Source organism: Rhinolophus sinicus, chromosome 18 (genome assembly GCF_057876585.1).
Source record: "Rhinolophus sinicus isolate RSI-liver-muscle chromosome 18, RSI-T2T, whole genome shotgun sequence".
NCBI classification, from domain to species: Eukaryota; Metazoa; Chordata; class Mammalia; order Chiroptera; family Rhinolophidae; genus Rhinolophus; species Rhinolophus sinicus.
Window position 1 is genome coordinate 97,557,887 of NC_142518.1, and position 24,845 is coordinate 97,582,731.

At 37.6% G+C, this 24,845-nt stretch overlaps 1 protein-coding gene across 1 annotated transcript in view; it reads left to right on the forward strand.

The window, feature by feature from the left end:
• ADGRG4 (adhesion G protein-coupled receptor G4) overlaps positions 1 to 24,845 on the forward strand; it is a 117,087-nt gene that overhangs the window by 10,041 nt on the left and 82,201 nt on the right. Inside the window, exon 2 of the mRNA XM_019714659.3 lies at positions 6,469 to 7,083. Within this exon, the coding sequence (XP_019570218.3) occupies positions 6,469 to 7,083 (615 nt within the window). The remainder of the gene's footprint in view (positions 1 to 6,468; positions 7,084 to 24,845) is intronic.

The following is a 24,845-nucleotide window of genomic DNA, read 5'->3' on the forward strand; positions in this document are numbered from 1 at the left end:
TTTTAGAAAAAGGGTTTGAAGAGGAGGTAGAGAAATTGGAACCCTCATACATTGCTGGTGGGAATGTAAAATGGAGCAGCCACTGTGGAAAACAGTTTGGCTGTTACTCAATAAGTTAAACATAGAATTACTGTATGACTCACTCCTAGGTATATACCCAAAAGAAATGAAAACATGTTCAAATAAACAGAATGGCACAAATGTTCATAGCAGCACTGTTCATAATAGCCAAAGGGTAGAAACAACCCAAATATTCATTAGCAGATGACTCAATAAACAAAATGTGGTATACCGGTATCCATAAGATGGAATATTATTCAGCCATAGAAAGGATTAAAGTACTGACACATACTATAGCATGCATGAACCTTGAAAACATTATGCTAAGTGGAAGCCAGACACCAAAAACCACACAGTGTATGGTTTAATTTATATGAAATGTCAGAATAGGCAAATCCACAGAGACATAAAGCAGATCAGTGGTTGCTAAGGGCTGGGGAGAGGGGCAAATGGGGGAATGACTGCTTAATGGGTACAGGGTTTCCTTTGGGGTTGATAAAAATATTCTGTAACTAGATAATGGTGATGGCCATACCCCATTGTGAATGTACTGAATGCCACTGAATTGTATGCTTTAAAATGATGAAAATGGTGTCTTTTATGTTATATAAATTTTCTCAATACAAATAAAATGGTGCCTGGCATTCTTGGGCCTGTAACATAGGCATTTTTTTTTATTTGTTGGGGTGACAGTGGTTAGTAAAATTACATAGATTTCAGGTGTACAATTCTGTATTACATCATCTATAAATCCCATTGTGTGTTCATCACCCAGAGTCAGTTCTCCTTCCATCACCATGTATTTGATCCCCTTTACCCTCATCTCCCACCTCCCACCCCCCTTACCCTCTGGTAACCACTAAACTATTGTCTGTGTCTATGAATTTTTGTTTCTCATTTGTTTGTCTTGTTCTTTTGTTGTTTTTGGTTTATACACTACATATCAGTGAAATCATATGGTTCTCTGCTTTTTCTGTCTGACTTATTTCGCTTAGCATTATACTCTCAAGATCCATCCATGTTGTCACAAATGTTCCTATTTCATCTTTTCTTACTGCTGAATAGTATTCCATTGTGTATATATACCACAACTTCTTTATCCATTCATCTATCGAAGGACATTTTAGTTGTTTCCACGTCTTGGCCACCGTAAACAAAGCTGCAATGAACATTGGAGCACACATGTCTTTATGTATAAATGTTTTCAGATTTTTTGGGTAGATACCCAGGAGAGGGATTGCTGGGTCATATGGTGATTCTATTCGTAATTTTTTGAGGAACCTCCACCCTGCCTTCCATAACGGCTGCACCAATCTGCATTCCCACCAACAGTGTATGAGGGTTCCTTTTTCTCCACAGCCTCTCCAACACTGTAACATAGCCATTTAAATGAGGTTTATGGTAAGTTTTTTCTAACATGGAAAACACTTATGTCATAATGTTAAGTGAGAAAAGCAGGATACCCCATTTTTTGTACAGTATGGTTTTAGCTACATAGAAACAAGCAAAACCCATGCACAGGAAAAAAAAAAAGCCAAAGGAAATATACCAAAATGTTAATGGTGGTTGTCTCTGGGTGGGAGGACTCTGGCTGACTTTGTTCTCATCTTTTTACTTTCTAGTACTTTCACTTCTTCTTCTAAAAAGCATGTACAGTATCACTTTTATAAAGGAAAAAAAACATTTCTTTTTTTAAGTGGGGAAAACAATAAATGTAATTAAAAATAAAAGGAAACAGGATAGAGGCAAAGAGACACAGAGGAGACAAATCAAGAAAGAACACGCTTCAGTGGAGCAATCATGCAATTTGGACTTAAAAATTGCCAGGGAACAGGTGGTAGCATCCAAGCAGATATCTGCAATGGATAGTTAAATCATATGCAAAGACACAAGTCGTCTTTGAAGCAGACCTTAGAGAGGCCCGTCTGAGAGCGCAGCTTGCCTGGCCAAACAGAAGGGCAAAGCCACTGCTGTCCTGCCTCATCACTGTGCAGCCTCCTCCGAGCCCGGGGGGGGGGGGGCTGGTGGCTGCAGCAGGGTTCAGTGCAGACGTGCTTGCATGTATGAGGGTGCAAAAGAGTTTGTGGGAGAAGAAAGAGGCTTCTAAGAATGACTATGGCAAACATGGCAGCCGACATTTACATGGGGCTTTACAGTTTATAAACACTCACACATACATAACCTAAACGTGAGAGATTATTGCATCATCTTTCCTAACCGCCCTATAAGGTAGGTAATTATTATTCCTGTCTTACCATGGAGGAACGAGACACAGAGAGAAGTGACGTGAGTTTATTTATTTAACATTCATATAGTGCTCACTATATGCCAGACACTGCCCTAAAAGGTTTTCATGCATTAATTGTTCATGTTCACACAGCTAGTAAGGGGCAGAACTGAGATTCAAATATTGATTTTTGGACTCCACTACACCACACTTCTGCTCATATCTAAGCAGAGCTCACAGATATGCCCGCAGAATCTCAAGTATAGCCACAAGTGGATCTATCTATCTATCTATGTATCTATGTATCTATGTATCTATCTATCTAATCTATCTATTTTTTCTGGTTGTAAGTGTAACACATGATTGTATCAAAATGCAAATATTACTGAAATAAGTAACACAGAAAGTAAAAATCCTCCTAAATCTCACACGTAAAGATACTCATTCTTAACTGTTTGATGTTTGTTCTACCAGATTTTTTCTATACATATGCTAACACACATATTTTTCTCTTATTTTAAAAAATAGGATAATACTATATCTACACTTATATAACCCCCATTTCATGTAATATAAAGACTTGCAAATCTCTCCATAACTATATAGATCTACCTTGTTTGTTTTAATATTCCATTGTATAGAGGTAACGATTGCTTAACTAGTCACTTATTGATAGACATACAGATTTTCCTATTTTCTCAATTATAAACAATGCTGCAATAAATAGCCTCTACTTGTATCTATGTATACATGTACTTTAGTTTAGAATGAAGTAATATAAATGGAATTGCTGTATAAAGTATATATGCAGTTATACACAATTAAAATTTTCATAAATATTGGCAAATTGCCCTTCAAAAAAAGAGAGACTGTACTAATTGGTACTCCCACCAGCAGTGTATTAAAATGACTTGTTTTCCCACAGGCCCATCAAAACTTCCTATTCTGTCCAAAATGTTGTCACTTTAAAAGGCAATAATGGTGTCTTACTGTTGTTCTAACTTGTATTTTAAAAATAGTGAGAGGCCGTCGTTTTATATTTCTGATTTTGTAAGTTGCTGTTCATGTCCTTTGGCAACTGGTTTTGTATTAATATTTTATATTGCAGAGAGGAAGGGCCTTTGTAGACCACATAAAATTATGGTACATTCTCTTTTAAGGGACAAATAAGTCCTGGAGATTTATGGTAACCATAAAACTCATTGTTAAATGTTGTACTTGACGTCATTTTGGAGGGCTGAACAGAAAAACAATATTAACATAATCAAGACTTGGGTTTCACAGCAATTGTTGCTTTGTGGGATTAACTCTTGATTTATTAGCCACATGAAAGATGATAATATAATCATATAAGCCAGAGACAGAAATAAGCATTTGCTCATCCACCATGGGCAGTTCAGAAATAGCACCCTGGCAGGTGGATTGTATGAGTTCTGGCACATAGGAGTGTGTGTGTGTGTGTGTGTGTGTGTGTGTGTGTGTGCACGCAGGCGCATACTTGTTTGCTTTTGGAAGATGTTCAGTGGAGGAATAGAGGGAGAGAATACTGTAGGGCTAGAGAATATCTAGAAGTTTTTATTTGCGAACATCTCCCGGAAGCAAGGAAGTTGTCATTGTCATTCCCTGCCAACCTCTCTAGTGTGCTGTATGGCTGTGAGTTTTAGAGTGGTGGTCTTAATGTTACACTCCTTTTTTTTTTTTTTTTTTTTTTTTTTTCTAGATTTCTTCTTATTATTTTTTTTTTTTATTAAATTTATTGAGGTGACAGTTGTTAGTAAAATTACATAGATTTCAGGTGTACAATTCTATAATACATCATCTATAAATCCCGTTGTGTGTTCATCACCCAGAGTCAGTTCTCCTTCCATCACCATATATTCGATCCCCCTTACCCTCATCTCCCACCCCCCACCCCCCACCCCCTTTACCCTCTGGCAACCACCAAACCATTGTCTGTGTCTATGAGTTTCTGTTTCTCATTTGTTTGTCTTGTTCTTTTGTTGTTTTGGTTTATATACCACATATCAGTGAAATCACATGGTTCTCTGCTTTTTCTGTCTGACTTATTTCGCTCAGCATTACACTCTCAAGATCCATCCATGTTGTCACAAATGTTCCTATATCATCTTTTCTTACTGCCGAATAGTATTCCATTGTGTATATATACCACAACTTCTTCATCCATTCATCTATCGAAGGACATTTTGGTTGTTTCCATGTCTTGGCCACTGTAAACAAAGCTGCAATGAACATTGGAGCACACGTGTCTTTATCTCTAAATGTTTTCAGATTTTTTGGGTAGATACCCAGGAGAGGGATTGCTGGGTCATATGGCAATTCTATTCGTAATTTTTTGAGGAACCTCCACACCGCCTTCCATAAGGGCTGCACCAGTCTGCATTCCCACCAACAGTGTATGAGGGTTCCTTTTTCTCCACAGCCTCTCCAACATTTGTTACTATTTGTCTTGTTGATGATGGCCATTCTGACTGGGGTGAGGTGATATCTCATTGTGGTTTTGATTTGCATTTCTCTGATGATTAGTGATGTTGAGCATTTTTTCATATGTCTATTTGCCATTTGTATGTCCTCTTTGGAGAAATGTCTCTTCAAGTCCTCTGCCCATTTTTCAATTGGGTTGTTTGTTTTTTTGTTGTTGAGTTGCATGAGTTCCTTGTATATTCTGGATACTAGCCCCTTATCGGAGGCACTGTTTGCAAAAATCTTCTCCCATTCAGTTGGTGGCCTCTTTATTTTGTCAATGGTTTCTTTTGCTGTGCAGAAGCTTTTAAGTTTCATACACTCCTAATTCAGAGAGTTCCGTTCTGCCATAAAGCTTTCTTGTTTTTCTTTTCTTTCTTTCTTCCTTTTTCTTCTTCTTCTTCTTCTTCTTCTTCTTCTTTTTTTTTTTTTGACTTAGGCTGTGTGGGGACTGGAATTAGGCTGATGTTCAGCAATCATGAAGTTTAACTATTGGCCTGGGTGTGAGGTTTGTAATGATGACAGTATCGTGATTAATGAATAGCTTCCTATGAAACAAAGGATGTACTCAATTTAAATCTTCATAGATATTGTCGAATTGCCCACCAAAAAACTGTACCAATGGACATGTCTTTCAGCAATGTTTGAGGGGGCTTTGCATCCATCATCTTTAAATACTTAATCTTCAAACAGTCTGGTAAGTTTAGTAGGTAGGGGTATCACCTGGCATAGACTGTAATGTGAATGGTGGCCCCTAGAGTTGTGCACGCATATAACACTGTGGCCCTGAATCCCCATTTTACTGAAGCAAACATTGAGGCATCAAGAGGTTAAGTTACTTGCTCAAAGTCACACAGCTGATGAGTGTCAGAGCTGAGATTCCAACCCAGGCTGCGTGACTCCATAGCCAGTGATATGAGGGTCCATGGCCGTCTAGGGCCTCTTAAAGCTGCTGCAGCCCCCTTTGAGGAGATGGAAGGAGGGAATCAGGATACACTCAGGGAAGTGCCATTTGTCCCATTTTAGAGTGCAAACAGAAGCCCTGGCACTTTTGTATTGTCCAGCTGGTCATCCATCAGGCCCCTGTCACTGTCTTCCGTAAGAAACAGCTTTCAGAGACAGAAAAATGAATCAGGTATTAGATTGTTGCAAAAGTAATTGTTTTTGCAATTATTTTTAACCTTTTAAACCGCAATTACTTTTGCACCAACCTAATAATTTGGCTCAGGGAAAAGCACTGGAGGAATAAATTGCTGTTGCACCAGAAATATAATGAAGCAGTTAGGTAGATGGAAATAGTTATCTTTTGATTATATGATTCGGGATCATGTGCAGTAAATTTTAAGTCCAAGCTGCCTTCTCCTTGGCTTCCCCCCCCCCACAACCACACATTTCTAACTGCCTCCTCAAACTGTTCAACTTGTGTGTCCTCGGGGAACACTAATCTAAGTTTTTATATCAGCCCAGGCAAAATAGAATTAGGAAGAAACTTCTGCCAAAATAGTCACACGCCAATGTCAAATAGAGATGACTTTTGTATGCCTACTATTTGGCTTATTTGTACCAGTATTGACTCATAATAGTATTGCATAATCTGGATTTGACTATGTGGCTAATGAAGACGACAATTTTTTTTTGTGTGTGTGTGTGTCACTGAAATTTCACTTGTTTTCTCTTTCCTCTTCCCAAAATTTGGGCAGATGCACTTTCACTAAAAGGAAAAAGGCTGGATTTTTATGGAAGAGCTGACACATATGTAAGCCTGACCAACATCATTCCTGAACTCAGTCAATTCACAGCATGCATTGACCTCATATTTGTGGATGACAAATCAAGTGATTGGATGGCCTTCTCCTATGTTACTGATAACACCTTCCTGGGCAGAGAAGACATAGACCTTGGACTTGCAGGAGACCATCAGCATCTGATACTACACAACTTGGGCAAGACCTTTTATATCCGTTACCACCTGACTCCATTTCAATGGCATACAGTATGCTTGATATGGGATGGTATGAAGGGCAGATTAGAGCTCTTCCTGAATAAGGAAAGGATACTGGTAATGAGGGATCAACCACAAAACCTGACACCTAATGGGACTCTGGTTCTAGGACATTTTCTCAAGAACAGGGACAGCCAGTTTAAAAGCGTGTTGCCTCGCTTCATTGGCAGCTTGTACTACTTTCAACTCTGGGACCGCATCCTGGAAAATGAGGAGTTTATGAAGTGTTTGGATGGAAACGTAGTTAGTTGGGAAGAAGATGTTTGGCTCGTTAACAAGATCATTCCAACTTTTGACATGAGACTGCGCTGCTGTGAGTAACTTATGAATTGTCCTCCTTAGCAAGGGTAGCAACGATGCAGTACTCTTTCGCTCACTACTCCAATAACCCACTTCAAGGTCAAGGTTCGGTCTTCCTCAGAGGGGCCTAAGGTTGTCACAGTTTATATTTTATTTTATTGGGGAACATTGGGGAACAGTGTGTTTCTCCAGGGCCCATCAGCTCCAAGTCATTGTCCTTCAACCTAGTTGTGCAGGGCGCAGCTAAGCTCCAAGTCCAGTCACTATTTTCAAACTTACTTGCAGGGGTGCAGCCCACCATCCCATGTGGGAATTGAACCGGCAACCTTGTTGTTCAGAGCTCATGCTTTAACCAACTGAGCCATCCAGCCACCCCCGGTTGTCACAGTTTTGTCATTTACTTTTTAATGTAGAGCAAATACTAATTTCTTTTGTCTTTTATTTTGATATGATTTCAGACTTACAGAAAAATTGCAAGAATAGAACATAGAACTTCTATGTATTCTTTACCCAAATTCACCAACTGTTATATTTTCTTCATATGTTTTGTGATTCTCCCTCTCTTCTCTTTCACCCTCCCTCCTCCTACACACACACACGCACACACACACACACACACACAATTTATTTCTTAATGATTGGAAAGTAAGTTGCAGGCATAATGCCTCATTATCCCTAAATATTACCCATAAATATCTCAGTGTGCATTTCCTAAGAATAAGTCCACTCTCTTACATAACCACAGTGTGATGATCAAAATCAGGAAATTTAACATTGATATAATACTAATGTCTAATTCATAGTTCATGTTCAAATTTAGCCAATCATCTTAATAATTTCCTTTATAGCTATTTTTTGCTTGGTCTAAGATCCAGTTCAAGATCATGCATTGAATTTAGTTATCACGTTTCATTAGATTCTAATATGGAACAGAATCTTAGTCTTTCCTTGTCTTTCATGGTGTCAATTTGTCCCATTACTAGTGATGATAACTTTGATCACTTGATTCTGATTGCTAGATTTCTCCACTATATAGTTACTATTTTATTCTTTGTAATTAATAAGTAATTTCTGGGGAAACATTTGGAGGCTATGTAAATATTCTGTCCTTATCAAACTTCCACCCAGAGTAGTTTTACATTTATTGATGACTCTGGCCTCAATCACTTATTACTATGATGGTTGCAAAATGATGATTTTAAAAAAATATCTTTATTTCACCTTCATTCTTTTTTTTGGGGGGAAGGGAACAGCACTTTTATTGGGGAACAGTGTATACTTCCAGGACTTTTGCAAGTCAAGTTGTTGTCCTTTCAATCTTAGTTGTGGAGGGTGCAGCTCAGCTCCAGGTCCAGTTGCCGTTGTTAGTTGCAGGGGTGCAGCCCACCATCCCTTGCGGGAGTCGAAGAATAGAACCAGCAACCTTGTGGTTGAGAGCTCACGCTCCAACCAACTGAACCATCTGGCCACCCAGGAGCTGAGTGGCAGCTCATTGACTTCATTGTAGATGCAGAGGGTGCAGCACGCTGGCCCATGTGGGAATTGAACTGGCAGCCCCGTTGCCCAGAGCTTGCGCACTCTAACCAACTGAGCCACCCATCTGCCCCAAAATGATGATTTTTAAAACTCAAGTTTTTCTACACTTATTAGTTAGTATTCTGTTGTAAGGAAGAGTGTTCTCTTCTTCCACATTTACTTATTTTTTCAGTTGTTTATGTGTTTATATCAGCATGAACTCTTGGGTTCTTACTTTATTCAATGGGTCACAATCTGTTGCTGTCATTTATTTTGATATTCAAATTGGTCTAGGTGTGGCCATTGGGGGTCCTTTGCTCTGGCTCCTGTGTCCTTTTAAGGTGTTCCCATCATTTTTTGAGCACTTTCTTACTTTCCAGCACAACAAGATGTTACAGGATCATGCTGTACTTTCTCTGCTCAGTCCAAGAGTGGGCCATTTTATTAAAGACCCTTGGTTCCCTTTAGTGGGGAATGGTACTTATAAGTCAATTCATTTTTCTTTTGAGAGTAATAATGATGTTGGAGAACTGCTTGAATGGAGTTCTTGTAAGAAAACTGGCTTTTTGGAATTCCACATGTATTTGTCCCCTTCTTTCCAGTTTTGAAGAAGAAATATATCATTGTTTTTCTCTGTAGAACCCTACTGTCCACGCAAATTCAATCTTCTCCACCATCAATAGCAGCAGACCTAAACTGGGTAAAGTCAATGTAACAGCATCAAGATAGAATTTTTTTTCTCATTTCCTGAAATGTTCAGTATTCTTAGATGAGTATTATTTACTACTCTTATGGATTTGGGGTGGGAGGATTAGTGAAGGAATGGGGGCTAGATCCATGGCTAATAGTACTCTCACAGAATATAGAGATATATTTTCACCAACAGTCTGATTGTTTGAGTTAATGGTACAGGCACATTCTAGGAGGTTTCGGTGTTTCTTTGAGACCTGACTAATGCAAAGGAACAGGACAGCTATTCCTTTGAGTTACCACGTGAAGGCATTTGTTTTTTCTCTTCTTTGAATCCTTGAAAATAAAAGAGAATGGTCCTAGCTGGCTCTGATTACAAAACCAAACTAGGGACAAATAGGTTAAGCCTGAACAGCTCACACAAAGCAGTTTAAACTAACTCTATCTTTTTAAAAAAGTTTTTTACTTATTTAATTTTTCAATTATAATTGACATTCAATATTATTTTATATTAGTTTCAGATGTACAGCACAATGATTAGACACTTATACAATTTATGAAGTGATCCCCTTGATTAGTCTAGTACCCACCTGGCATTGTGATATAGTTATTACAAAATTATTGACTATATTCCATATGTTGTACTTTATATCCTCATGACTATTTTGTAACTACCAACTTGTACTTCTTAATCCCTTCACCTTTTTCAGCCAGCTTCCCAACCCCACTCCAATCTGGCAACCCTGTATCTATGAGTCTTTCTGTTTTATTTGTTCATTTATTTTGTTCTTTAGAGCCCACATATAAGTGAAATCATGTGGTATTTGTCATTCTCTGTCTGATTTACTTCACTTGGCATAATACCCTCTGGGTCCATCCATGTTGTCACAAGTGGTAAGATTTTATTCTTTTTTATGGCTGAGCAACATTCCATTGAATATATGTACCACATATTCTCTATCCAATCATCTATTGATGGGCACTTAGGTTGCTTCCACAACCTGGCCACTATAAACAATGCTGCAATGAAATAGGGGTGCAAATATCTTTTCGAATTAGTGTTTTGGATTTCTTAGGATAAATATCCAGAAGGGAAATTGCTGGGTCATAAGGTAGTTCTATTTTTTTTATGTTTTTGAGGAACTTCCACACTGTTTTCCATAGTCACTGGACCAATTTGCAATCCCACCAACAGTTTATGAAGGTTCCCTTTTCTCCGTGTCCTGGCCAACCCTTGTTGTTTGTTGATTTGTTGATGACAGCCATTCTGACAGGTGTCAGGAGGTGACATCTCATTGTGGTTTTAATTTGCATTTCTCTAATGATTAGTGATGTTGAGTATCTTTTCATATGTCTATTGGCCATGTGTATGTCCTCTTTGGAGAAATGTGTATTCAGGTCCTTTGCCCATTTTTTTATTATGCTGTTTGTTTTATGGGTGTTGCGTTGTATTATTTCTTCATAAATTTTGGATATTAATCCCTTATCAGATGTATCACTGGAGGGTATCTTCTCCCATTCAGTAGGTTGTTTTTTCATTTTGTTGGTGGTTTCCTTTGCTGTGCAAAACTTTTTATTTATTTTGTAACTACCCATTTGTTTATTTTTCTTTTGTTTCCCTTGCCCAAGGAGATAGATCAGACAAAAATATTACCGATTAAGAGCTCCAAGATGGCACAATAGATAAACACTATGCCTGTGTCCTTCTGTTAACACATTAAAATTACAACTGACTTACAGAACAGTCAACCTGGAGAACCATCTGAAGTCTAGCTGAACAGAAGTCCTGTAACTAAAAACAAAGAAAAAACCACGTCGCTGGGTAGGAGGAGTGGAGTTGCAGAAGGGTCCCCAAACCTCTATGTGCTGGTTGAGAATCAGGAGGATATCTTAACCATGGAAGTTCCCCCCAGAGGAGGGAGGGACACCAGCCCCATACCAGGCTCCCCAGCCTGGAGTACTGGTGCTGGGAAGAAGAGCCCCCACAACATCTGACAGTGAAAAACAGTGGGTATTCTGACCATGTGGGTGGGACAGAAAGCTGCAGGAAACCCAGACGTACTCTTCAATGTCCTGTGCACAGATGCACTCACTTGCAGGCACTCACCCTGGGCTCCAGTGGAGTGATGGGGACTTGGGGGTGTTGGAGGCATACGGAGGGAAGACTGAGGTGTGTGGTTTCGGTGTGAGGGCTAGAGGACAGTTGCCATTTTCCCTGTGAGGAGTCTGCCTCCCATGCAACTGGGAGGCAGGCACCATTTTCCTGTGTTGAACTCTCCTCCACAGGCCAAATATGAATCTGAATTGGTCTGGTGAGCTCCACTGGGACCCCACCCTACCCAACTTCCCCAACACCAGAGGCACTTTCTTCGTGAGCAGCCAGCCCCACCCACACTGCACTCTTTCTTGGAAAACTATTGGAGTCTGGCAGGCTCCAGGTGGGTGGTGACTGGCCTCAGTGTGCTCTGAGACTTTTGCTCAGTCTGTCCAGGCTCAGCACTGGTACCAAACCAGAGTTTGCTTTAACCTGGAGACCACAACTCTTGCCGCTCTAATGACTCCTTGAGACCTGCCTCACCCAACTTGCATACCTCATGAGGCTCTATCAGTGGCTGAACCTTAAGGGAGCCCGCAGGTGGCAGCAGATCTCTGGGTGTCCTGGCTTTTTGTGGAGATATCCCAGGCCCAATACTGGTGGCAGACATCTTTGGATTGCAGTGTGGCCTCTCCCACATGCCTCCAGATTTAGCACAGGCAGCAAACAACTGCAGATCACTTTGTAGCTCCTATCAGGTAGCCGCTAGCCATTCACAGGCAGTGGCTGAACTGGGTCTGCACTGGAGCCCCTCCCAAGGGGCCTCAGAACCAAAATACTTGGAGGATGGCTTCAGACCACAGCAGAGCACCACCCAATTAGCCCCACAGGTGGCATACACAAAGGGCAGTCACAAGAGGCACCAGAGCCTGCTGGGGCAAATTCCACTCTGTGACGTAACCCTCCCCATACAGCAGACCTTAAACTGTGGATATGACCAAATTCCACAGCCAATCAGCCTCAGGGTCAATCCCACCCACTGATGTGCCAATATCAATCAAGTCTCAACTATAATAAGAGGGTACACACAACCCACACAAGGGACACTCCTGGAATATCCAGAGAAAGTGACCAGGGAGACTGTGCCAGGGCCCCACAGGGCAGCTGCTACATAAGGCCACCTGTCCAAGACTGGAGACAAAACAGATCTACCTAATACATAGAAACAAACATAGAGAGGCAGCCAAAATGAAGAAACAAAAAATGCATCTCAAATGAAAAAAAAAGGAGAAAGCTCCAGAAAAATAACTAAACAAAATTGAGGCAAGCAAACTACCAGAGACAGCATTCAAAACAATGGTTATAAGGATGCTCAAGGAACTTAGTGAGAACTTCAACAAAGACATAGCAAGCATAAAACAGAACAGAGAAACCATTAAAAAGAACCAGTCAGAAATGAAGAATACAATGACAGAAATGAAGAATGCACTAGAAGGAATCACCAGCAGACAAGATGAAGCATAAAATCAGCGATTTGGAAGACAAGGTAGCAGAAAACACCCAATTGGAACAGCAAAAAGAATCCAAAAATTAGGATAGGTCAGGAGACCTCTGGGACAACAACAGTCTGTACAACATTTGCATCATAAGGGTACCAGAAGGAGAAGAGGGAAAGCAAGGGATTGAGAACTTATTTGAAGAAATAATGACTGAAAACTTCTGTAACCTGGTGAAGGAAATAGACTTACAAGTCCAGGAAGTGCAGAGAGTCCCAAACAAGATGAACCCAAACAGGCCCTCACCAAGACATATTATAATTAAAAATGGCAAAGGTTAAAGACAAAGAGAAAATCCTAAAAGCAGCAAGAGAATGGCAACTAGTAACTTATAAGAGAGCTCCTATAAGACTGTCAGCTGATTTCTCAACAAAATGTTTGCAGGCTGGAATGGACTGGCACAAGATATTCAACATGATAAAAAGCAAGGACTTACAACCAAAGATACCATTTAAAATCAAAGGACAGGTAAAGAGCTTTCCAAATAAGAAAAAGTTAAAGGAGTTCATCACCATGAAATCAGTATTGCAAGCAATGCTAGAAGGACTCTTTTAAGATGAAAAAAAAAAACCCCAAAATTATGGGTAATAAGATGGCAATAGCTACATATCTATCAACGATCACTTTCAATGAAAATGGATTAAATGCTCCAGTCAAAAGATTTAGGAGGGCTGAATGGATAAGAAAACAAAACCCTTACATACGTTGCTTACAACGTATGACTCACTTCAGATTGAAAGACACACACAGACAGAAAGTAAAGGGATGGAAAAAGATATTTCATGAAAATGGAAACAAACAAACAATCAAAAAGTTAGGGTAGCAATACTTATACCAGACAAAATAGAATTCAAAACAAAGGCTATAGCAAGAGACAATGAAGGACCCAGTAATCCTAATTCTGGGTATTTATCTGAAGAAACCCAAAACTCTACTTTGAGAGGACATGGGCAACCATGTATTCATTGCAGCTTGTTTACAGTGCCATAGGTGTGGAGGCGGCCTGGGTGGCCATCGATGAAAGAATGGATAAAGAGGAGATGATCCATATATACAATGAAATGTTGTACAGCTATGGATGGGAATGGGTTCTTGCCATCTTTGGAGGCATGGATGGACCTGGAAGCTATTGTGCTGACAGACAGAGAAAGGCAGAAGCAATGTGATTTTGCTTATATGTGGAATCTAAAGAACAAAATGAACAAGTGAAACAGAAATAAACTCATAGATACAGAAAACATTTTAATGGTTGCCAGATGGGAAAGGCATTGGACTGTGGATAAAAAAAGGGAAGAGATGAAGAAGTACAAATTGATTGCCAAAAAGTGGTTATGGGGATGTAGGGAATATAGTCAATAATATTGTAATAACTATGTATGGTGTCAGGTGGGTACTAGATTTGTTGAGGTGATACATGGAACAGGGTTGGGGGCAGGGTGAAAAAGGTGAAAGGATTAAGAAGTACACATTGGTAGTTACAAAATAGTCATGGGATGTAAAGTAAAGCATAGGGAATATAGTCAATGATATGGTAATAACTATATATAGTGGCTAGGTGTGTACTAGACTAGTCAGGGGGAATCACTTCTTAAATTATGTAAATGTCTAACCACTGTGCTGTACATCTAAAATTAATATAAAATAACACTGAATGTCACCTGTAATTGAAAAATTAAAAAAAGAAAGAGAAAATGAAGGGGAATAAGAGGTCCAAATTTCCAAGTGTAAAACAAATAAGTCATGGGGATGTAATGTACAGCATGGAGAATATAGTCAATAACATTGTGATAGTGTGGTACGGTGTCAGATTGTTGCTGGACTTATCATGGACTTCTTTAGATGTATAAATGTTGATAACTATGATATGCCTTTGAAACTTATATAATATTATCTGTTAGCTATATCTTTAATTAAAATCTTTAAAAAATAAAATAAAGTTTTATTGGAAAAATATTACAAAGAGCAATGACAGAGAGTTTACTGCCAATGTTTTCTTGTAGAAGTTTTATAGTTTCAGGTCTTATATTTAAGTCTTTAATCCATTTTGAGTTTATTCTTGTATATGGTGTAAGAAGGTCGTCTGTTTCATTTTTTTGTGTATCTGTCCAGTTTTCCAAACACCATTTCTTGAATAGATTGTCTTTACCCCACTGTGTATATTCTTGCCGCCTTTGTCATGGATTAAATGACCATATAGGCATAGGTTTATTTCTGGGCTCTCTATTCTGTTCCATTGATCTATGTGTCTGTTTTCTGGCCAGCACTATGCTATTTTGATTACTATGGGCTTGTAGTATAATTTGATATCAGGTAGTGTGATACCTCCAACTTTGTTCTTCTTTCTCAAGATTGCCATGGGTATTCAGGGTCTTTTATGGTTTCACATAAATTTTAGGATTATTTGTTCTAGTACTGTGAAAAATCCCATTGGTATTTTGATAGGGAATGCATTGAATCTATAGATTACTCTGAGTAGTACGGACATTTTAATGATGTTAATTCTTCCTATCCATGAGCACAGTATATGCTTCCATTTATTTGTATCGTCTTCAATTTCTTTCTTCAGTGTCTTATGGTTTTCCAAGTACAGGTATTCTACCTCCTTGGTTAAGTTTATTCAAAGGTATTTCATTTCTTTTGATACAATTGTAAATGGGATTGTTTTCTCAATTTCTCTGTCTGATAGCTTGTTATTGGTGTATTAAAATGCAATTGATTTCTGAATATTAATTTTGTATCCTGCTACTTTACTGAATTCATTTATCAGTTCTAATTTTTTTTTTTGGGTGAAATCTTTGGGGTTCTCTCTATAGAGTATCATGTCATCTGCAGATAATGACAGTTTTAGTTTTTTCCTTTCCAATTTGGATGCATTTTATTTCTTTTTCCTGTTTGAATGCTGTGGCTAGGACTTCTGATACTAGGTTGAATCAAAGTGGTGATAATGGATATCATTTTCTTGTTCATGATCTTAAGGAGAACACTTTTAGCCTTTCCCCCATTGATTGTGATATTAGTGTGGGTTTGTCATATATGGCCTTTATTATGTTGAGATATGTTCCTGCTCTTCCCACTTTGCTGAGAGTTTTTATTATAAATGGATGCTGGATTTTGCCAAATGCTTTTACTGCGTCTATTGGTATGATCATATGACTTTTGTCTTTCATTTTGTTTATATGGTGTATCACATTAATTGCTTTGCAGATATTGAATCAACCTTGATCAAGTGGGAATATATTCCACTTGATCATGATGTATGATCTTTCTCATGTATTGCTGAATTCAGTTTGCTAATATTTTGTTGAAGATTTTTGCGTGTATGTTAGCCAGGGATATCGGCCCATAATTTTCTTGTTTTGTAATGTCTTTGTCTGGTTTTGAAATCAGGGCAATGCTGGCCTTGTAAAATGAGCTTGAGAGCCTTCCCACCTCTTGAATTTCTTTGAGTAATTTGAGAAGGATAAGTGGTAATTCTTCTTTGACTGTTTGGTAAAATTCACCTGTGAAGCCATCTGGTCCAGGACTTTTGTTTGTTGGGAGTTTTTTGCTTACTGATTTGATTTTGTTAGTAGTAATCAGTCTGTTCAGATTTTCTGTTTCTTCTTGATTCAGTCTTGGAAGATTGTATCCAATAGATAAATGGAATTTATCCATTTCTTCCAGGTTGTTCAATTTGTTGGCATATAATTGTTTGTAATATTTTCTTATAATTCTTTGTATTTTTGTGGTGTTACTTGTCACTTCTCCTCTTTTACTTCTGATTGTATTTATTTGGGTTTCCTCTCTTGCTTTTTTAATGAGTCTGGTTAAAGGCTTATCAATTTTGTTTATCTTTTCAAAGAACCAACTCTTGGTTTTATTGATCTTTTGTATTTTTTTAAAGACTCACTTACTTACGTTCTGATGTTTATTATTTCCTACCTTCTACTCACTTTGGGCTTTGTTTGCTGTTCTTTTTCTAGTTCCTTTAAGTGTAAGGTTAGATTGTTTATTTGAGATTTTTCTTGTTTCGTGAGGTAGGTGTGTATTGTTATGAGTTTCCCTCTTAGAAGTGCTTTTGCTGTGTCCCATAGATTTTGGGTCATTGTGTTCTCATTTTCATTTGTCTCAAGCTACATTTTGAGTTCTTCCTTGATCTCATTGTTGACCCATTCATTATTTAGTAGCACATTATTTATCTTCCAAGTGTTTGTATGTTTTTCAGTTTTTTTCTTGTAATTGATTTCTTGTTTCATACCATTGTGGTCGGAGAAGACACTTGAAATGATTTCAATCTTCTTAAATTTATTGAGACTTCTTTTGTGTCCTAACATGTGGTCTATTTTGGAAAATGTTCCATGTGCACTTGAAAAGAATGTTTATTCTGCTGTTTTGGGTGAAATGCTCTGAAAATATCAATTAAATTTATCTGGCCTAATCTATCACTTAAAGCTGCTGTTTCCTTGTTGATTTTCTGTCTAGAAGATCTTTCCATTGGTTTCAACACGGTGTCTATTCCCCTACCATGACTGTTACTGCTGATCTCTCCCTTTATGTCAGTCAACATTTACTTTATATATTTAGGTGCTCCTATGTTGGGTGCATAAGTGTTTACAAGCATTATGTCCTCTTGTTGGATTGACTCTTTTATCATTAGGAAATGTCCTTCTTTGTCTCCTGTTATATTGCCTTTGTTTTAAAGTCTATTTTGTCTGTTATAAATATTGCTAGCCCAGCTTTATTTTCATTGCCATTTGTATGAAATACCTATTTCTTTCCCTTTACTTTCAGTCTGTGTATGTCTTTTTTTTTTTTTAAGGAGGGTGCAGTTCACAGTGGCCCATGCGGGCATGGAACTGGCAACCTTGGTGCTACCAGCACCATGTTCTAACTAGCTGAGCTAACTGGCCACCCCTGTGTGTGTCTTTTGATCTGAAGTGGGTCTCTTGTAGACAGTGTAAGTATGGATCTTGTTTTCTTATCCATTCAGCTACCCTTATTCTTTTGATCAAAGTATTTAATCCATTCACATTTAAAGTGATTACGAAGTATGTAGTTATTGCCATTTTGTATTCATAATTACATTTTTTTCCTTCTTGTTCTTAAAGAAGTTTCTTTAACAGTTCTTGTAATACTGGCTTCGTGGTGATGAACTCCTTTAGCTTTTTCATGTCTGGGAAGCTCTTCAGCTCTCCTCTATTTTTTTTTATTAATTAAAAAAAAATTTATTGGGGTGACAATTGTTAGTAAAATTACATAGATTTCAGGTGTACAATTCTGTTTAGTTCTCCTCTAATTTTAAATGATAACTTTGCTGGGTAGAGTAGTCTTGGTTGCAGGTCCTTGCTTTTCATCTAAAGTAACTTTATCTTTGATCTAAGGAACTGAAAGCATGGCTCTACTGAATTTATATGTTTAGCAGTGGTCTTTGATAACCTAATTTGCCCAGTGAATTGCCATAACCTTTCCTACCACTTTGCTGGTAATGTGCTAGATCTAACTTTGTGTTAAAGTGTTAGATAACACTTGTTTATTTTGCTCTTTTGTCTACTTCTTAATTTACAATCTATCCTCTTGGTCTGATTAAGTCCTGGTGGGCATAATACACAAATAATACTACCAAACAAAAAAGTAAAAGAAAATACAACCTGAAATGACGATCAACAAAAGGAGTAGAAAATGTTACTCCTACTATTCTAGTTTCTTCTAATGTTCTTTCCAGACCTTAGGCCAGTGGCTCCTCACCTGATGTCCAAAATGGCCTTAATGGGTGGGCAAAGCCCTTGAAATTGTATGCAACATCTTAAAAACGCAAGGTGGATTTTTTCCCCTGAGGATAGAGTCTGTAGTTTCCATCCGATTCTAAAATAATATGATAATTGCTACCTTTTACTAAGTTCTTGCCATGTGTCAGGCATTTTATAGATGAGGAAAGAGAGGCTCAGAGAGGTTAAGTAAATTGCTTAAGTTCACCCATCAAATAAGTAGTGGAGCTGGGATTTGAGGAAAGATTTGTCTAGTTGCAAAGCCCATGTTCTTTTTCACACCCACATCATCAAGACTACCTTTAGGGAGTCTGCGGTTCACCTAAAAGGTTATGAATCACTGTCTTAGAAGCTGGTACTGATAACCTATCTGGGGAAATTAGGCTGCCAACTGCAGTCACTGCTTGCTCACCACTGAAGGAACTGTAACACCATAGAATTTCTTCTACCTCCATCTTGTCTGTATGACATCTGAGAAAATGGGGGCAATTATATGAATCAATAGGAGTGATTACAACATATCTAGCTTCAGCTTTTCCCTAATAAATTGTTATTTATGGTCCATAGAAAGATTATGAAAATAAATTTTAATGAGCACATTACTAGGTTACAAATCTCAATAAATCTATTTACACATAAATTATATATGTATGTATTTATATATTTATGAGAACAAAGCTTTTGGGGAACATTTGCTGAAAACTATGAAACCCTACCTGGGTTTACTAAACAAGTATTCACTATAGTTGGAGTTGTCTCAGGAATATTTAAATAGCACAATGATAAATAATAGTAAGAGCTTTGACAAAGAAGCTAAAAACATACAATGAATGGAGCAAAGACAGCCTCTTCAATAAATGGTGCTGGGAGAACTGGATAGCCACGTGCAAAAGAATGAAACTGGACTGCTATTTGTCACCATGTACCAAAGTTAATTCAAAATGGATCAAAGACTTAAGCATAAGACCTGACACAATAAACTGCATAGAAGAAAACATAGGTACTAAACTTATGGACCTTGGGTTCAAAGAGCATTTTATGAACTTGACTCCAAAGGCAATGGAAGTAAAAGCTAAAATAAACAAATGGGACTATATGAAACTTAAAAGCTTCTGCACAGCAAAAGAAACCATTGACAAAATAAAGAGGCCACCAACTGAATGGGAGAAGATTTTTGCGAACAGTGCCTCCGATAAGGGGCTAGTATCCAGAATATACAAGGAACTCATGCAACTCAACAACAAAAAAACAAACAACCCAATTGAAAAATGGGCAGAGGACTTGAAGAGACATTTCTCCAAAGAGGACATACAAATGGCGAACAGACATATGAAAAAATGCTCAACATCACTAATCATCAGAGAAATGCAAATCAAAACCACAATGAGATATCACCTCACCCCAGTCAGAATGGCTATCATCAACAAGACAAATAGTAACAAATGTTGGAGAGGCTGTGGAGAAAAAGGGACCCTCATACACTGTTGGTGGGAATGCAGACTGGTGCAGCCATTATGGAAGGCAGTGTGGAGGTTCCTCAAAAAATTACGAATAGAATTGCCATATGACCCAGCAATCCCTCTCCTGGGTATCTACCCAAAAAATCTGAAAACATTTAGAGATAAAGACACGTGTGCTCCAATGTTCATTGCAGCTTTGTTTACGGTGGCCAAGACATGGAAACAACCAAAATGTCCTTCGATAGATGAATGGATAAAGAAGTTGTGGTATATATACACAATGGAATACTATTCGGCGGTAAGAAAAGATGATATAGGAACATTTGTGACAACATGGATGGATCTTGAGAGAGTAATGCTGAGCGAAATAAGTCAGACAGAAAAAGCAGAGAACCATGTGATTTCACTGATATGTGGTATATAAACCAAAAACAACAAAAGAACAAGACAAACAAATGAGAAACAGAAACTCATAGACACAGATAATAGTTTAGTGGTTGCCAGAGGTTAAGGGGGGTGGGGGGTGGGGGGTGGGAGATGAGGGTAAGGGAGATCGAATATATGGTGATGGAAGGAGAACTGACTCTGGGTGATGAACACACAATGGGATTTATAGATGATGTAATACAGAATTGTACACCTGAAATCTATGTAATTTTACTAACAATTGTCACCACAATAAATTTAATAAAAAAAAAAAAAGAAAAAAAAAAGAGACCAGAATATTTACATCAAAAGTTTAAAAAAAAAAAAAATAATAGTAAGAGCAAAATTGCTAGTCATTAGTAATTTAGTTTTGGAATATTTTTTAAGCACCTTTTCTTTAATTTTAAAAAATTAAAAATATAATACATTATGATTGTAAATAAAATAAATTCTAATAATGCAAAAATACATGACGTATAAAGTAAAATCTATCCCACATCCTCTTCACAGAGGTGTCTTATTTTTTCAGATTTTTTCTTATGAATTTATAATAACTGTGTATATATATGCATGGATGTGTATGGGTGTGTATAGTTAAACAAAAAGCAAAAATAATATGTGCATAAACACATATTGTTCTACAATTTGGTTTGTTTTAATTTTTTTTTTAAATTAAATTTATTGGGGTGACAATTGTTAGTAAAATTATATAGATTTCATGTGTACAATTCTGTATTACATCATCTATAAATCCCATTGTGTGTTCACCACCCAGAGTCAGTTCTCCTTCCATCACCATATATTCGATCCCCCTTACCCTCATCTCCCACCCCCCACCCACCGCCCCCGTTACCCTCTGGCAACCACTAAACTATTGTCTGTGTCTATGAGTTTCTGTTTCTCATTTGTTTGTCTTGTTCTTTTGTTGTTTTTGGTTTATATACCACATATCAGTGAAATCACATGGTTCTCTGCTTTTTCTGTCTGACTTGTTTCGCTCAGCATTACTCTCTCAAGATCCATCCATGTTGTCACAAATGTTCCTATATCATCTTTTCTTACTGCCGAATAGTATTCCATTGTGTATATATACCACAACTTTTTTATCCATTCATCTATCGAAGGACATTTTGGTTGTTTCCATGTCTTGGCCACTGTAAACAAAGCTGCAATGAACATTGGAGCAAACGTGTCTTTATCTCTAAATGTTTTCAGATTTTTTGGGTAGATACCCAGAAGAGGGATTGCTGGGTCATATGGCAATTCTATTCGTAATTCTTTGAGAAACCTCCACACTGCCTTCCATAACGGCTGCACCAGTCTGCATTCCCACCAACAGTGTATGAGGGTTCCTTTTTCTCCACAGCCTCTCCAACATTTGTTATTGTTTGTCTTGTTGATGATAGCCATTCTGACTGGGGTGAGGTGATATCTCATTGTGGTTTTGATTTGCATTTCTCTGATGATTAGTGATGTTGAGCATTTTTTCATATGTCTATTTGCCATTTGTATGTCCTCTTTGGAGAAATGTCTCTTCAAGTCCTCTGCCCATTTTTCAATTGGGTTGTTTGTTTTTTTGTTGTTGAGTTGCATGAGTTCCTTGTATATTCTGGATACTAGCCCCTTATCGGAGGCACTGTTCGCAAAAATCTTCTCCCATTCAGTTGGTGGCCTCTTTATTTTGTCAATGGTTTCTTTTGCTGTGCAGAAGCTTTTAAGTTTCATATAGTCCCATTTGTTTATTTTAGCTTTTACTTCCATTGCCTTTGGAGTCAAGTTCATAAAATGCTCTTTGAACCCAAGGTCCATAAGTTTAGTACCTATGTTTTCTTCTATGCAGTTTATTGTGTCAGGTCTTATGCTTAAGTCTTTGATCCATTTTGAATTAACTTTGGTACATGGTGACAAATAGCAGTCCAGTTTCATTCTTTTGCACGTGGCTATCCAATTCTCCCAGCACCATTTATTGAAGAGGCTGTCTTTGCTCCATTGTATGTTTTTAGCTTCTTTGTCAAAAATTATCTGTCCATATTTATGTGGTTTTATTTCTGGGTTCTCAATTCTATTTCATTGGTCTATGTGTCTGTTTTTCTGCCAATACCATGCTGTTTTGATTATTGTAGCCCTGTAGTAAAAGCCAAAGTCAGGAAGTGTGATAACTCCATTATTGTTCTTTTTTCTTAAGATTGCTTTGGCTATTCGGGGTCTTTTGTGGTTCCAAACAAATCTGATGATTTTTTGTTCTATTTCTTTAAAAAATTCCATTGGGATTTTGATGGGGATTGCATTGAATCTGTATATTGCTTTGGGTAATATGGCCATTTTAACTATATTGATTCTTCCAATCCATGAGCACGGAATGTCTTTCCATTTCTTTGTGTCTTCTTCAATTTCTTTCAAAAATGTCTTATAGTTTTCAGCATATAGGTCTTTCACATCCTTGGTTAAGTTTATTCCTAGGTATTTTATTCTTTTTGCTGTAATTGCAAAAGGAATTTTTTTTTGTATTTCTTTTTCTGAGATTTCATTGTTAGTATATAGGAAGGCAATGGACTTTTGTGCGTTGATTTTGTAGCCGGCAACTTTACTGTATTCGTTGATTGTTTCTAATAGCTTTTTGGTGGAGTCTTTAGGGTTTTCTATATATAGCATCATGTCATCTGCAAAGAGTGATAATTTAACTTCTTCATTCCCAATTTGGATGCCTTTTATTTCTTTCTCTTGCCTGATTGCTCTGGCAAGGACTTCCAACACTATGTTGAAAAGCAGAGGTGATAGGGGACATCCCTGTCGTGTTCCTGAACGTAGAGCAAAGGGCTTCAGTTTTTCTCCATTAATTATGAGATTAGCAGAGGGCTTGTCATATATGGCCTTTATTATGTTAAGGTATTTTCCTTCTATACCCATTTTATTAAGTGTTTTAATCATAAATGGATGTTGTATCTTGTCAAATGCTTTTTCTGCATCAATTGATATAATCATACGATTTTTGTCCTTTATTTTGTTTATGTGATGTATCACATTGATGGATTTGTGTATGTTGAACCATCCTTGTGCCCCGGGGATGAACCCCACTTGGTCGTGATGAATAATCTTTTTAATGCATTGTTGTATTCGATTTGCTAGAATTTTATTTAGGATTTTTGCATCGGTATTCATTAGAGATATTGGTCTGTAGTTTTCTTTTTTTGTGCTGTCCTTACCAGGTTTTGGTATCAGGGTAATGTTGGCCTCATAAAATGAGTTAGGGAGTACTGTCTCTTCTTCAATTTTTTGGAAGAGTTTGTGCAGAATTGGTATTAGATCCTCTTTGAAGTTTTGGTAGAATTCACTAGTGAAGCCATCTGGTCCCGGACTTTTGCTTTTGGGAAGGTTTTGGATGACTGATTCAATTTCGTTACTGGTGATCGGTCTGTTTAGATTTTCCAGTTCTTCATGGTTCAGCCTTGGAAGGCTATATGTTTCTAAGAACTTGTCCATTTCTTCTAGGTTGTTGAATTTGGTGGCATATAGTCCTTCATAGTATTCTTGGATGATCCTTTGTATTTCTGTGGTGTCCGTGATAACTTCCCCTTTTACGTTTCAGATTTTGTTAATCAGTGTCTTCTCTCTTTTTATCTTAGTAAGTCTAGCCAAGGGTTTGTCAATTTTGTTAATCTTTTCAAAGAACCAGCTCTTTGTCATATTAATTTTTTCTATTGTCTTTTTGTTCTCTATTTCATTTAGTTCTGCTCTAATTTTTGTTATTTCCTTTCTTCTGCTGACCTTGGGTTTTACTTGTTCTTCTTTTTCTAGTTCTTTAAGGTGTAACATGAGGTTATTTATTTGGGAGTTTTCTTGTTTCTTGAGATAGGCCTGTAATGAGATAAATTTCCCTCTTAAAACTGCTTTCGCTGCATCCCAAAAATTTTGGTAGGATGTATTTTCATTGTCATTTGTTTCAATGTATATTTTGATCTCTCCTCTAATTTCTTCTTTGACCCAGTCCTTCTTTAAAAGTATGTTGTTTAGTCTCCATGTATATGTGTTTTTTCCCGCTTTCTTTTTACAGTTGATATCCAATTTCAAAGCCTTGTGATCAGAGAATATGCATGGTATGATTTCAATCTTCTTAAATTTGTTGAGACTGATTTTATGTCCCAATATATGGTCTATCCTTGAGAATGTTCCATGTACACTAGAAAAGAATGTATAGTCTGATGTTTTAGGATGAAGTGCTCTATAAATGTCAATTATGTCCATTTCATCTAATGTGTCATTTAGGGCTACTATTTCGTTATTTATTTTCTGTTTGGATGATCTATCCATAGCTGTCAATGATGTATTTAAGTCCCCTAGTATAATTGTGT